Below are 15,776 nucleotides of genomic sequence, written 5' to 3' on the forward strand. Positions count from 1 at the left end.
AACATCAGAGCTAAAATGGAGGGTAAGTGGATATCAGGTGGCTAATTTGCCCCATTTTATTTGTTAATGTATCGCGTTGATTTGAATACAGATCGCTTTAGGGAGATCTCAGGACTAGTCTAGATTGCATTCCTCTAGTTTATATACCTCAGCAAAGTGCTGTTTATTACTATTTGCAGCGTCAAGTTGAGTTCATCTATGGGTAGTGAAACAACACATTGCCATTTTTATTTATTTATTTTTTTTTAATTTTTTTTTTTCAACGTTTATTTTTGGGACAGAGAGAGACAGAGCATGAACGGGGGAGGGGCAGAGACAGAGGAAGACACAGAATCGGAAACAGGCTCCAGGCTCTGAGCCATCAGCCCAGAGCCTGACGCGGGGCTCGAACTCACGGACCGCGAGATCGTGACCTGGCTGAAGTCGGAAGCTTAACCGACTGCGCCACCCAGGCGCCCCCACATTGCCATTTTTAAAAAGAAGTAAATATATTGGAAGCTCAAACATGAGTCAATAGACATTACTTAAAACATGTGACATAAATATTTTTATTGACCCGCAAAGTCATCACTGAGTGTTTACATCATAAGCTGTCTTTTGCTACCAGTAATCCACTTTCTATGTCCACTTGACTCTGAAGACACATCCTCAAATTGTAATTGTCATGTGGAAATTACAGTAGTGTTGGATCTTTAATGCTTGGGATCATGATGCTTTCAGTGAAATTCAGAGTACATCTTTGACTTTAAGGTTTCCACCTTGTAGCTCCTAAAAGTAATGGCAAATAACAGTGAAAAATTAAAAAATAAAAGTGCTTTAAAGGCTTAATATATATATATACATTAATTTAAGTATATTAGCTGTTACAGTACAATACTGCGCTTGTTATTTTATATAACCTCTCTTATCCTGTGACCTCAGAGTCCCATTAACTTGGTTGTTGGCATTCGTCCTATAATAGATTGTAAAATATTTCTCTATTCTTGGTGGATTGAGCTGGCTAGCGGTCAGAGGACTTTGACACATCTTCCCCCCCCCCCCCAACTCCTTTCCCCAAGATAGGGTTAAAGATCTGGGGGAAGGGGAACTCTGACAATCTTTCCGTTTAAAAATGCATACTGGGACTGCTTAACGGGTTAATCTTTCTAGTATATTTATCTCCCACAAATCGATTTGGTAAAAAACGAGGCTGGCCCGAGGTGTTAATATGGTTGGCTGGGACCTTATTTTATTTTTTAATTTTTTTGGAGCCGCCTAGAACCAGGTGGAAAAGATTTGTTACAAATTCCAGGGAAGAAGTGTTCACGTAGTGGCGGTTAAATGGTTGCCAGCGTTCACACTTAAGTGCTTGTACAACAGACGACTGGAAACAAAAGGGTTACTTGTTTCCCCACCGCCGCCTTTACCCCCAGATCGATTTTTCTTATTTAATCAGCGAGTAAAAAGAGAGACACGGGGAAAAAAAAAAAAAAAATTGGAAGAAGGGCAAAGTGGTGGGGGAGGGTTGAAAGCCAGAAGCTGCAATACAGAAAATCATTCTTGGGAGTTCGCGCTGCTGAGTCCTTGCAACAAGGAAGGGAAGCCAGCAAAACGCTCGCAGTCATTTCCACACAGCCAGCCTCCCTCTTCTCCTCGCTACGCGCTAGTGGCTCATTTGGCTTCCCTCTGCCACCGAGCGATCACATACATTATTTCCCCCAAGATAACACAATCAAACTTGTATTTACCGACATCCTTTCCTCGCAGCCTGTTTGAGATTTGTTTTAATAAATAAGTGTTTTATGTGAATGATGTAGTAATTGAAACGGGCGCACCATTTTTTTTTTTTTCTTCTTCTTACTGCAGGAGGTTCCCCATCCCCAATCTGGTTGGAAAATAAAACGCTTTGTCTCCACAACCACCCCCACCGCACCCCCACCCGCTCTCAGTGTGTGTTTTATACGTGTGTATATCTCAACCCCCTACAGTAGCCAAGAGAAAGCAGCTAGCCAATGAGAGAGCCCAGTTTCATAAAAGCTGCTCTCTGATTGGCCCGATGCGAAAGGGCAATGGGAACAAAGAAAAGTCCCTTTCAGGTATAGAGGCTGAGAGCTCCTTTTGCTCCACTCCCCCTGTGTGTGTGTTGTGTTTCAGTCCTGATTTCAGTGTTGCAGAACAAGCTTGTTGTGTGTGTGCACCAGGGGGATTTTTGTTTTCTTTTTTTTTTTCAATGTTAATTTTTGCTTTTACAAAAAATACACAGGACGGTCTGTGACATTTGATGGTCCATCTTCTTTAATAATAAATTTGTTGAAGAGATTATAATTTCCAAAATAAAGCGGCTGCAACCAAACACATTCAATGCAGTTAGAAGGAAAAGGTCAACTCGATCCAATACAGACCGTAAGTACGGTTGCGTGGGGAATGTGCGAGTTTTATGCATTGAAATGAGGAACTAGTTACAGGGTTTGGCTTTTGCATTGAGAACAACAACCCAAGAAGGGTGAATTTTATTCAGTGGAGGGTGAAGCATTTGTAACTTCTTCACACAAATTAAGCTTGACTGGGCACTCGGGGTAACTTAGAGTAAATTACCTTTTGGGCTGTAACCCAAGGAGAATAAAAGTGACACAGTTACATATCCTGATCTGCAGTGTCCATTCCCTAGCTCACCTCGCCCCCTCCCTCTCCTGTCCTAGCTGGGCAAGACCCTCTTCCAAACCGAGCCAGGAAAATGGGGGCAAGGGCAGAACAAGCCGATTTCTATCTCTTGCCACATCCTAGTTCCCAATAATTTAATATTAAAGAAGGGAATAGTCACCCATTACATGTAATGGTTATAATTACCATTTTCCACCTCCTTAAAAAAGCAAGCAGCAAAAACACCATTAAGGGAAAAAAAAAGCGCCCCACCCAACCCAAACAAACCCACAAATAGAGTAACAATGGTGTGTTTATTACATGACCTGGCTCGCGAGCTAGCAAAATATTTTTCTTTGTTTAAGACGTGAGGGGGTCCCTAAAACCCAAGTAGCTTGGAGGTGCCCTCCCTCCTCTGCTAGGCGTCCCCATCCCTGGCCCCTCGGGAAAGCCGACAAATTGGAGATAAGTTGAGGAGAGGTTTATAAGGTGTTTCTTTAAAACATCTGCTTTGCTCTTGTGCTCATTACATTTCACTCCTTCGAACTTCCGAGAGCCTAGATCTGCGAGAAATGTTTCACATTCATAACTTGTAGCTGCGCCCACTGCAGGGGGGTGGGGGCGCGGGGAGGCGGCGGCGGGGGGTGGGGAGTGTGTGCAGGGGGAGGGGAGAGACCTTCAGCTTTTTTTTAAAGACCAGATCAGTATTTTCTTGATACGCTTGTCACCATTTTTGTTCTCACGACAACCAATTGAGCCCTTGATCCTCACGTGATGTGAAAGGCTTGCACTGTAACAAAATCGCTCCTTTTAGATGGTTGGTTGTTGCTAACTCGCCCATCCCCCTCTCCCAGCCCCGACATTTCCAGCAAAGCGACTCTCCACTTCCAATCCATCAACAATTCATTACTGCTTTTAGCTTCCAAACGCCAGCTAATTAAAAATACTAAGCCAAGCTCCGGGGCCATCTGACTAAACACAGGAGGGGGGTGGGTGAGAGAGGAGGAGGAGAGAAAAATAAATAAAAGGGAGACGCACCGTTTGCTGCGACTATCAATGGGAAAAACTGTCCGGAAAAAGGTCGCCTAAAAAAAAATTTTTTTTTTGACTCTAATTATCGCATTACCACATGAGTGATTGGCTTGAGCGACGGCGGATCCCCCCCCCCCCCCGGGACTATACTAGGAACTGGGTTCCTTTTTCTTAAAACAACATAAAACAGGAAAACATCACATCCTTTGGGTTTCGAAGACTGAACCAATTTTAAACGCCGTTATTTTCCTCACCCCACCGCCCCCCGCCCCGAGCGAATGCTGTTCTAACTGGTTTATCAGCTCATTGAATCATCTGCTCCCCTCCCCCTCCACACCTTTCTTTTTCTCCTTCGGCTGGGGTTCTCAGCCTACCCTTTCTTCCTCCTCCTGCCCCTCCCCCCTCCTCCCTCTTCGCCCCCTCCTCCCCTCCCCCTCTTCTTCCCCCTCCTTTCCTCTTAAGTTAGTTCAAGAAATCAAATCTGTCAGGACGGGCGGAAAAATGCCACTTCCCGACTAACAGGCGGAATCCAGCCCAGATTTTCAGTCGTTTCTTCTTATTCTTTCTTCCCTTTCACTAATTTATCCCGATGTTAGCACATTCTGTCTTGTTACTAGCGGACGCCTGTAGGTTTGCTACATGGGATCATTACTTACTGATCACGGTGACTCTGAAGTCTGGAACTGAAGGCGGAATGAGAAGTTGGGAAAACTTTTTTCTCTAAGCTCTCTCTTTTTTTTATATATATCTATAAAAAACTATTATTCTCGATGCTTGTTAAGAGGAAAAAAAACCTTTGGTGCTTCTGTTGTGAATGTGAAACATTATCTTCCAGCTGTACAGTGACACATTTTTTTAAGGAGAAAAGGACTCCTGATCCGTTTGCCAAAAGGGGGGTGGGGAGGTGGAATAATGTTATCGAGTGATTATTCTGGCTGAGATGTGTTATTTGGTTTCTTCCTTCTTGATCATTTGGTGTTTAAGTAAAATGAGGCACAGGCTTGTTTGCCGAGTGGAGTGGGAAAGGCATTTTGATTTGCTGGCCTAATTAAAAAATGATAAAGGATTAAAGGTAAGCAATGTCTGTGTGTGTGTGTGTGTGTGTATGTATATTTATTTATTTTTCTCGACAATCAACTGTTAAAAGGGGCTGATCCCTTTAAAAACCGTTTTAACTGATCTTTGTCAAACACACACTCATTTGCGGTCATTGAGGCCACCTTGGCGCAGACTACTTAAAGTGCATGTCTTAATCAGTTTCCCTGTACAGTCAGTGGCACCATATTTAACAGATTGAGCAAGTCTGTGACCTAGGAATACGGTAGAATTGTTTACATGTAATTTTTTTTCCCTCAAAAGGCAGGTATTCAGCCTTTTTTTTTTTTTTAACACTGTCTTTTTATAGAGAAATGCTCTTAAAGACGTGTGTGTGTATTTCAAAAATAAAATTGTATAAACTGTTGGGGAAGAGACGGTATGTGTTTGCTGGGGGGGGGGGAGGTAGTTATTGGTTGTTTTTCCTGTTCCTTACTGGGAACAAAAAACTGATTGCCCAGACAATTTGTAAAAAGAAGTCATAAAATTAGAAATAAGGAAAATTTAGAAACATAATTCTGAAACTAGCCTCAAGAGGACTTCCAGGGTCTGGTCTTTGAAATTGCAAGATCTAGGACGCGTTTAGGGATGTTTAAAGCTGTGTTCCTCCCTGTTGTCTGAGTGTTTAGGCTGTGTTTCTGGGGTTGAGATATCACATGTATGAAAAAAAAAAAATCCTAAACTCTTTTTTTTTTTTATTTTTTTTAAAAAAACCTTTCTGGACTTGACTCAGATCTTTAAGATATTTTAATGCCTTAAAAAGAGTGATTATCCTTGTGCTGTTGATAAAGGGTTTTTTTTTTTTTTTTTTTTTTAAAGCTACTGTAAGATGCTTACTATCACGGGTAAGTTTTTTGGGCTTGGTTATTTTCTTTTAAACCTGGTACTGGACTGTGGAGACAATATAGGAGCCACCTTCCTCTCCAATTTTCCCTGTACCCCTTACTGACTCCCCAGTATTAATCGTTTTTTATTCTGGTAACACCCAGACGAGAAATATCCGACTTTTCCCCCCTTCACAGGAAAAGGTGGACCGGGACTAAAGGGTGTAAAATCCCTGGACACATTCCTGGGGCAGGAAAAAGAAGAGGAAGATTAGAAGATTTTTTTTTTTTTTTTTTTTTTTAAGAGAAAGCCCAGCGGAGCTAAACGGATGTCCCCTCATCTCCAAAGGAAAGTTCATCGGATTTTTATACTAGAGAGCTCATCTTCAGGATGTCAGTGAACATTTCTACTGCAGGAAAAGGTGTGGATCCAAATACGGTTGATACTTATGACAGTGGTGATGATTGGGAAATCGGGGTTGGAAATTTAATAATCGATTTGGACGCTGATTTGGAGAAGGACAGACAGAAATTTGAGATGAATAATTCCACCAACACGCCTAGCAGCAGCAACTCGAAGGATTGCGGAGGTCTGGCCTCCAGCGGGGCCGGTGCTACCGCAGCCTTAGCTGATGGCCTAAAATTTGCTTCTGTTCAGCCTTCTGCTCCCCAGGGGAATTCACACAAAGAGACCAGCAAATCAAAAGTGAAAAGGAGTAAAACTTCTAAGGATGCTAATAAATCTCTGCCTTCTGCTGCCTTGTATGGGATTCCCGAGATCAGCAGCACTGGCAAGAGGCAGGAAGTCCAAGGGCGCCCTGGAGAGGCAACTGGCATGAATTCAGCGCTGGGTCAAAGTGTGAGCAGCGGCGGCGTCGGCAACCCAAACGGCAATAGTACCGGCACCTGCACCTCCGCGGCCACCGCGGGGGCGGCCTCCTGTGGGAAAAGCAAAGAGGAGAAGGCAGGTAAAAGCCAGAGCAGCCGAGGTGCCAAGCGGGATAAGGATGCGGGGAAATCCAGGAAGGACAAGCACGACCTGCTTCAGGGCCACCAGAATGGCAGTGGCGGCCAGGCCCCTTCCGGGGGGCACCTCTATGGCTTTGGGGCCAAGAGCAATGGAGGTGGCGCGAGCCCCTTCCACTGCGGGGGCGCTGGGAGTGGCAGCGGCGCGGCTGCAGGGGAAGTTAGCAAAAGTGCCCCGGATTCAGGGCTCATGGGAAACTCTATGTTGTTAAAGAAGGAAGAGGAGGAGGAGGAGAGCCACAGGCGAATCAAGAAACTGAAAACCGAGAAGGTAGGATAAAGTCGCCTTCCTCGACTTCCCACTTTCCTCTTTGTGTGCATTTGTGTGTGTGTGTTTGTGTGTGTGTGTTTGGGGGGGGGGGTGTCCTCTGTGTGCCTTAACACTTCCTATTCGTGTTTTCTGGTTCTTTGTGAGATTTCTGTCCTCTGCATCCTTTCCACGAAAATTTGGAATGGGGGAGCTTCCTTGGGTGCACGGTTTTAGCTCTTGCTTCTGCTGCTGCTGCTTGTGGTGCCGAGTGTTCGGGTCCCCCGGTGGGAGGGCCTGGGTGTTCCTAAAGTGCCTTTTACCCTGCAGAAGGGCTTCTGGCCAGTCAGCCAGTTGTGGTGTGCTTTTCATAGAAAACCTGCTCATGTACCCACTTGACTCCTGTCCTGGTTTCTCGCCCAAGGAGAGCTGTCTTACGTGTGAATATACGCGCCCTAGTATTTCTGGTAGTGTGTCCTTAGGGGCAGGGTTCACGGTCCCTCCCTGGGGAGGTAGGTCGAGGATTCTCAATTACACTCCCCCCCCTCAACCTGTTTATTTTTATTTTTTATTTTTTTTCCGTTACTTTCTCCAACATAGTTCTGTCAAAGGGCATCAGCCTTGCATGGGTTCCTCTCATTGGTCCTGGGTTAAACCCCAGCTCGGTGCCCCTGTGTTGTCGGTTGCTTCGCTGTGTAGAATGACTGGAATGTTTTTGGTGGCTTTTAGGACTGTACCCTGGTGCCCTGGCCCAGTTCTTAGCTGGAGATATGAGTGTTCTCCTTTGGATTTCTGGCTTGCCTAGGGAGTAGTGGGAAGGCTGGTGAAGACAAGTGAAAAAAAAAAAGGCTTGGCAGATTGGTGCTCCTGAAATGTGAAAACGGCCAGAGGAGATGAGAATTTGGGGTCGCATTTGAGCAAAAGTCTGGTTAGACACTGCCTTTGGAAAACTTGCCCCCAGGGCTGTGCCATTCGGTGCTGGGGGCCTGTGTGACTTACTGGTCTGGTGCCGGTGGTGCGTTGGACTGAAAAGTGCTCTGTCCACCCTGCAGGTTGGCAGAGAGCTGGGGGTGTGAGTAATGTTTCTGTAAAATCGGTCTTTAATCCTGCCAGTAGTGCTTTTGCAGAAGCAAAAATTCATATCCTGTGATTTATGGCGTGGCTGTTTGGAAATGTGCTTCTTAAATACTTTGGTGTATTTGCTATGTCTAACTTGATCCGAACCGTGAGATGTCTTTGGGTGATTCTTTCCGTGTACAGTTATTCGCTGCTCTGTCCTCAAACCTTTCAATTTTTGTTTTTGTGTGTTGAAGACTTTAACGATGGGAGTACAGGAAGAAAGTTCTGATTTTATGATTTGAGCAGTTGTTGAAGGTCCATCAAAGTGTCGATAATGCCAGCATCCCAAAAAGCCTGCGAACGCTTCTTTGATTCCGGTGCCTTTGGGCAGACAGCATTTTACAGCAATGACTTGAAATATATTTTTAAAAATCCCAGGTTCCGATACTTCCATTTCACTGCGTAGTTGCACGTAATTTCTGCTAAAAGGCGTTCTGAAATCTTATTACTTAGTACAGTAGGGCATTTACTTTTGTTGCCAATAGTCTTCCAATTGCAGTTATAATCTGCTCTAACTATCTAGATGAATTGCCCTAATCCAGTGCTCACAATGGCCGTGGTTAAGGAGTCAGAACCATTTGATTGGATTCACTGCTGCCTGGAATGTGGGAGGTACTGCCCTTTTGCATTCCCCTTAGCCTTTTAATCTTCCAGCCAAATGTTCACATTCAACAATTTTGTTTAGCTGGCAGTCGGAACATTTCTGTATCTCAAAGGCTGCTGTCATGGCAACTGAGATTAGAGCACGGTGTCGGTTCTCCAGTTTTTGTGTTCTTTTCACTTTCCAGTCACAGAGGAAACTGGATGAAGAATGGAAGAATTAAATTATTCATATACGTGCAACTCATCTGGAGTCGGGAGCAGTGTAAATGCGATAATGTGAATTACATAAATGAAGAGCAAACAAGTCATGATGGGGCTGGGGGTGGAGGAGGGGAGAGAGCACAGCGCCTTTAGATTCACTCCACCGCCCGCCACCAACTGGAGCCCCCGGTGTTGGCACAGGGACCCCTCAGGGATGGCTCCGAGGGGCTCGGATCCTGCAGTCTTGGCCATTCTCTGTCCAGCAGGGAGGTGTTGGCTCAGGGACACGGGTCCTTAGGATCCCCCCCCCCCGCCGCCCCCCACTCTTAAGAATGCTTGCCTCCTCAGCACCCAGAGATGGCACTCTCTCGGACAGATGTCACCCAGGGAAGTCGCTCTGATTCCACTAACTCGTGGATGGGAAAATGAGACCTCAGTTTAGGGACGACTTCCTAATGATAGGAGGATCCTCCGCTTAGGAGGTAAAAGGTTTAGTAGGACATGCTTTCCCTGACCAAGTATTTCAGCACCGAGGCATCTTTGAGAAAGGTTTCTTTTGACATTTTGTAGAATGTTTTCATCTCAGCCTGGCTTGATTTTCGGGGTTCGTGAGGAGTAAGTGCCTCAAGAGTGAAAATGATTAATTTCCAGCAATCAGATGTGGCTCACGAGGGGCCAAGTGTGGAACACCAAAGGAGGGGTGTATGTGTGCGCGTTTCTCTTCTGTGTGTGTGTGGGGGGGGGGGTTGTTTTTCCTGGTTGAAAGGTTTCACGGGAGATTCATAAGACTTGCTGTCACCGGTTAATTTTCACAGCATGCTTAAATGTCTATTTTTGGGCTGTTTATTCTGTTTCTACACTACACAAAGTCATGTAAAACATGATAAATTGGACCTTATGAAACCTAATTAAATCAATGAGTGTTCTGCTCCTTTATGTGGAAACCACAAGTATGTTGTAAAAGTCGCCACTCCCTTAATACGTGAGCAAAATCAAAACATGCCATAATTCTAAGATGTTTGAGCTATATTTCTATAGCCCATTTTGTGGTTAAGCCACCAGTGACATGTCTGAATAAGTAGATTTGACGGGTTGGCTTTGGGTTGTTAAAACCTGCTTCTCCACCTTACCCCCCCCACCCCCCCTTCTTTGGAAGCATAATAGCCTGTATTAAGGCTCTTCTGCATGTATCCTCCTTAGCCGTCTTACAGTTTTGACTTATCAGACACAGGCATTCGGCCGGGGCTAAACAGGGTACATGGTTTTGTTTGATCGCCGGAAAATTCAAAACTACACAGAAGAATTCTTAAAAATACCCAATACCTCAAGAGACATGAAAGGCACAGGAGATCTTACAGTTGTGTCTCAGGGTTCTGACGACTCAGTACATATTCAGAAAAGAGAATTACTTCTCTGATATCCTATTGCTTTCATTAAGATGGTCCTTAACAGCCTGAAAGGTGGTGTCGACAAATGGACCTGTCTGTAAGGGATATCATTCATTTTATTTTATTCTCTTGTAGAAGCCTTTTACACTTCACTAGGGAATTCTGGCACATTTTCTAAGTGAGCGTGAGCAGTTGAAGAACGTATTTTGATGAATGAGTTTTGGGGACAATATGCGTCCCCCCCCTCTGCCCCCAAAGCTAGTGCCCCCTACAAATTCTGCTTAGAGAGTGCAGTTTATCTACTGTGAAATAAAAGGGCAGAAAGGTCACTTGCCGTAATTAAAGAACAAAGTCTATTGTTGTCGGACAGCAAACTGTTTGGAAAGCCACAGAAGGGATTTAGCGGTTAAAAACGTTGGTAACTAAGGGTGGCTCCCAGTGTGGATCCCGCCCCTTACTTTTCTATAAGCTGCCTCTGAGGGTGACAGGGCTTTTTGAGGTGGGTGCAGAGGCCATCCTTTCCCCAAGCAAATACTCTGGGAGAACCCAAGGAACTTGGGGGCGTTTGTGTGGTCGAGGCAGATCACCGAGTCCTGAGCGTACGTGGTATTGGAAATGTACCGGGTGTGCCGTAGAGATGAAAAAAACTACGCACGACAGATCAAGACTGTGCTAAAGGAGATAAATAATGTTCAGCAACTTTTAATAACTTGGCAAATGGTCTGAACAAAAAAGGGGGGGGGGAGTCATTGTCCAAATGTCACCAGGTTAAGAATGCTCTTCAGGTGAAATTGCTTGGCTCCGAGATGGTTTTAATTAGAGTGTTATAAAGACTTATTTTTTCCTAAGCAGCATTTTATAGTTCGTAAATGAAATGTATGCCGAAAGTGCTAAGCAGAAATCTCCCTAACCACAGAGGTGTTCAATAACCAGATTCAAACAACACGGAAAGGACCATCTGTTCTTCGTTTTCAGCTTGAAAAACAAGGATTGAATGGCCGAGATTTGCTCCAATTTTGACTGTGTCTGTGTGTGAGTGCGTGTTTTTTTAATTTAAAAAAGTTCACCTGGTACTTCATAGAAACTTGCAATTGCAGTAATACGAGGAACGCTGTGAAAACACATGTTCCTACATTTATTTTAACCAGTTCCACTTTTATTTAAAAGATTTCCAGAAGCCCAGCCATTGAACACTTTATAATGGCTATTCAGTTCCTGCAGGCAGTCACAATGAGGGGTCAGCTCTTCAAAGATCTCGCTCTTTAGTCAGTACCTGAATTATTCTGTCAATTTTCCCCCTGGAGGCCAGAGGGGTAAAGGCTCTTTCCAGGCTAACTCTGGTCAGCGTTTATCGGTTAATCTAATTGTGTGTGATAGCACTTTCCACCGGTGTTTACTGGACTAGACCTCGCAGCTCCTTTGGAGCTGTATCTAGGATTGTTGATAATGGGGAAAATATTCTTTCCACGATGATAACTTTTGAGTCCTTGACTTTGAGACACTAAGCTTGGTTCTGGGTTTAGTAAGAGCCCTGGGTGAAACATTATCCGGCCTTTGTTTGAGGTCTTTTATAGAAGCTAATGACTGGGCTTGTGCCTCCCAGAGATAAATGACATTATCTCTGAGTGGGCTGACAGGAAACAGACATGTTAATGGTGAGGCTGCAGGGAAGATCTGCTCGGGTTCTGACAAAAGAGTCAAGAAGGGACCCCTGGTTGTGGTCATTAACACATAATGCATTCTTGCTCCTCCTAAGAGGCCCTTGATAATTGGAAAGCTATTTTAGCCACAAGCACTTAAATCATAAATCTACTGCTCCTAGTTCCTTTGCATTTTTAAAAGTAGGAAAGTAGCCGTGTGTGTGTGTGTGTGTGTGTGTGTGCGCGCGCGCGCGTGCGCGTGTTAACAAGTGTGTGATCCGGTTTATTTTCATTTTTTTAAAGCTGGGTGGTAAGGACATCTGGTAGAGCCCTATGAACTGGCTATACCAGGTGGGATCTCTCTTTGTCTTTCATCGTGCCTCAGTCATCCCTCTGTTTTAATAGACCCAAAAGAGGGGGTTGAGAAGCTAACCAGAAATCGTTTCATTACATGAAGTTTGCCTCGTGGGAGAGGGATAAAAATCTATTTTTTGGAAGTTGGGGGACAAGATTTTGCTCAGTGATTTGAATGTGATGAAACCTGCCTTTTGAAGTGTGTGTTTAAAAAGTCTTGGGTATAATTGAGTTTCATTGCAGTTTCAACTCCACTTCTTGAGCGGAGATAATTGCCATGTTGCACACACGCTAGAGGTGTAGAAGAGGTGGAAGGATCATGTTATTCTATTCTTTAATATTAAGCCCTGAAAGTTTTTCATAGTAATTACCGCGGCACAACATAGTTTTGATTGCCAGCACTCTGAACTTGCCAGTGATCTGAACATCAAGGGTTTTGCTTGAATACATAAACAGTTTATTCGTAAGTTACTTGTGTAGCGCTCTTGTAGAACATGGAAGCCAGAACTAAGGAGATATTGGGCAATCCCTAGCAATATCACAGTGGCTATAAGCCTTTTTCATTAGGATTGTTGGCCAATAAAGAGTATTCTCAATCTGTGCATTTCAGGTTATAGACAGGGAAAGAGAACAGGTGAAATCTTTCCCTCGGGAATGACTTAGGTCATCATTTAGAGGCTAATCTACGGATCAGCTTGGTGCCCTGTAACTCGCATTTCTTAGGTGTATGTATAATTATTGAACAGCAGAATTCAGCTGAGTAAATTGAAAGATCAAATTGGCTTTATTCGGGGATTCCTGAATTGGGCAGTATTTCATCTAGCAAAAAGAAAGGAGCTCCAAAGAGCTGTAGGAAAGGTAAGGTTTTGAAAGGTGGACAGGGGGCGGGAGAAGGAAGTTTATTAGCAGAGTGCCTTCCTAAGGGGGATGGAAGGGGTCTATTGGTTTTCTCACTAGCGCTAACCAGGTAATCCCATAAATGATGGGTTAAAGGCTACATTCCTGGGAGAAGCTGAATCTACAGTTAGATTACTGGTAAGTCTTGGTTTGCTGATGGGGGGCTTAGCACAAGTGACTCCATTTTGGACCTGTTGTTTCTTTTGCAACACTTTCCTCCTTTGATTAGACTTAGCTGAACTGTGAGAGACATGATCAAACTTCAAGGCGTTAGCACCACTGCCGGAGAACCCTCTGACGTCTCCCAGTTCTTGTTGATCCTTTGGGTGGTTTTCTCGGGTCATGGCTTCAGGCTCACCAGTTTTTGCTTGGTTATTTTCTTCAGTCCTTTTCTGGCATTCCAGTCTTAGGGAGCTCATCTGCTTGGTGGTTAGCGGTTGTGAACATGCCTTTAAAGCTTCTGAGAGAATACAGCTTGCCAGGGAGATTACTGTGATTATTGTAAGCAGGATAGTTACCAATGCCTGGAGTGCACTTTGAAGCCATGGTCCCCACCACCCAAACCAATCAAAATCCAGTAGGTCAAAGAAAGACCCCACTGAAGAAAGACTCCCTTTTGAAGGCAAGTGGCCTGCTCACTGATCTTAGGTGACTGAGTTTGAACTCTGCTGCGAGAAATGTTCATTAAGGCACAACAGACACTATGGGCTGTAGCATGGGCACCTCCTTGTTTAGCTCAAGGATCAGCATGGGCTGCCCTGTTCTCAAGAATAACTTTGGCCGGAGGGTCTAAGATGTTTGGGGGACAGCTTTTGCATTAGCAGCGGATTCAGTAATATTTTCAGGAGTTAAGTAGACCACACAGGTGTTTTTATTCTGGTTACTCTTGACTTGTATCCCTTTCTTTGTACCGAACCAGGCTGTAAGGTTCCCTGGGTTTGGGGGTGTTAACCAGAGACGTGGAAATGGACCGTCAGGGTTAGGGAGTCTGACAAAATAGAGGAGGGGCCGATTTGTTTGGGAGACACTGAGGCAGGAGCATAGTGCTAAGTCCAGCCGTTGTTTGGAGGTTGGATTATGAAAGGAGAGGCGTACCTCGATGTTGGCCTCTCAGTCGATTTGATTTTGAGGTCTCTGGCAGGAGTATGGAGTACAGGACCTGTCAGGTGGAGACTTCTTCAGCTCTGAGATACATTGTGTATCTGAAGTTCGAGTCTCTGAAGTTTGGCTGCCAGCTGGGCAGTGAGGGGGACCTGGTCCATCCCTTCCGAAGATACTGAAGGGCAGTCTTTGTTCTTAGTGATCGCAGATCAGAAGGGTGCGAGAAAATTGCAAGCATCAGCTGGAGTTGTAGCCAGATAATTTAAGAAACTACAAGTATTCAGGGCCTGGTCCGGTTATAGGTAAATAACAGAATCTCAAAGGCAATTAATAGAATTGGAATCTAACGTACAGATAAACGTGCAAATGTCTTTTCTCTGTACAGTTATCTCCATGTTATATACCAAAGATAATTACAGTAAAAGTAATTTGTTCGCTTTAAACTTGGTCTGATTATTTACATAAGTGTAGCAAAGGTGGTGATTGACCTGGGTGCCTAGATGGCTCAGGCAGGTAAGTATCACTTGGTTTCCACTAAGGTCCTGATCTCATGGTTTCGTGAGTTCGAGCACCGAGAAGGGCTCTGTAATAGCAGTGCTGAGCCTGCTGGGGATTCTCTCTCTCCCTCTCTGCCCCTCCCCTCCCCTCTGTCTCTCTCAAATAAATAATAATAAAAAAAAATAGCGATTGACCAAAAAAGCTCTTTTTAAGACTGCTTTGCTGTCACCTTGTAAGCAAGGTACTATGCCGGTTTTTCCAAGGGGCTTTATGCTAGCTTCATAAAGTCAACCTGTTTTTTTAAAAACACTCTGGTCCTTGGGGCGCCTTGGTGGCGCAGTCGGTTAAGCGTCCGACTTCAGCTCAGGTCACGATCTCGCGGTCCGTGAGTTCGAGCCCCGCGTCGGGCTCTGGGCTGATGGCTCAGAGCCTGGAGCCTGTTTCCGATTCTGTGTCTCCCTCTCTCTCTGCCTCTCCCCCGTTCATGCTCTGTCTCTCTCTGTCTCAAAAATAAATAAACGTTAAAAAAAAAAAAAAAAAAAACAACACTCTGGTCCTGAGTCTAAGCACACGTGTCTCGAATACAAGATTCTAGTCAAAGTCTTGGCAATATAACACAGTTTCCAATTGTGTCCTGTTACAAACAGAAGGGATTCTCATTGAACTTAAGTAAATAACTGTTTTGCTGTTGAAAGAATACCCAAGAGTTTCCAAATTCTGGAGGAATGGGGGAAAGTAAATGTTTCATCTTTGTTTACAAAGGCGTACTTCACCAAATTATTAAGTCATTAATAGCTTAAGGGAAAAAGTTCCCTCAAATCTGGAAAAATAACATTAAAGAATTAGCACTATCTCAACCAAGGTGTCGTAAAAATTATAATCATCCTCCTCCTTTCATTCAGCCCCATGCTATTAATTTTTGTTCTGCTTGAATCCGCTTTTTCCATTAGTTCTGGAAATTCTTAACCAGTTCATTTTTATGATCTTAAAGTTATCAGAAACTTGTGTTTGCCAGAGTTCTTTCTGTGAAGCCCTTAAGATGACATGCCCTTTGCAGGAACACTTTTGCAAAAGCATTTGAGTAAAACAATAACTGTCTGAAAGTGAAACAACTTAAAAAATGTCCATTGGT

The 15,776-nt window shown here is 44.2% G+C and overlaps 1 protein-coding gene and 1 long non-coding RNA gene across 6 annotated transcripts in view; one reads left to right on the top strand and one right to left on the bottom strand.

Annotated features, from left to right (window-relative positions):
* Positions 1-524: 524 nt before the first annotated feature.
* LOC147584504 (uncharacterized) lies at positions 525-4,730 on the bottom strand. The gene is made up of 3 exons (XR_015250527.1): positions 4,308-4,730; positions 3,658-3,704; positions 525-768 (listed from the first exon to the last, which is right to left on the bottom strand). It is a non-coding gene; the product is annotated as an uncharacterized LOC147584504 (long non-coding RNA).
* ZNF608 (zinc finger protein 608) overlaps positions 2,105-15,776 on the top strand; it is a 120,593-nt gene continuing 106,921 nt past the window's right edge. For 2 of the 5 annotated variants that reach the window (XM_086705233.1, XM_086705245.1), the window contains exons 1-2: positions 4,104-4,723; positions 5,769-6,867. In XM_086705233.1, the coding sequence (XP_086561359.1) occupies positions 5,962-6,867 (906 nt within the window). In that variant the 5' untranslated portion in view covers positions 4,104-4,723; positions 5,769-5,961. Of the gene's footprint in view, positions 2,383-4,103; positions 4,724-5,768; positions 6,868-15,776 lie in introns of those variants that run through there. The other 3 variants (XM_086705252.1, XM_086705238.1, XM_086705257.1) reach the window with 3 other exon arrangements.

This window comes from Puma concolor, chromosome A1 (genome assembly GCF_028749965.1).
Source record: "Puma concolor isolate L17-30 chromosome A1, mPumCon1.1.hap2, whole genome shotgun sequence".
Taxonomy (NCBI): domain Eukaryota; kingdom Metazoa; phylum Chordata; class Mammalia; order Carnivora; family Felidae; genus Puma; species Puma concolor.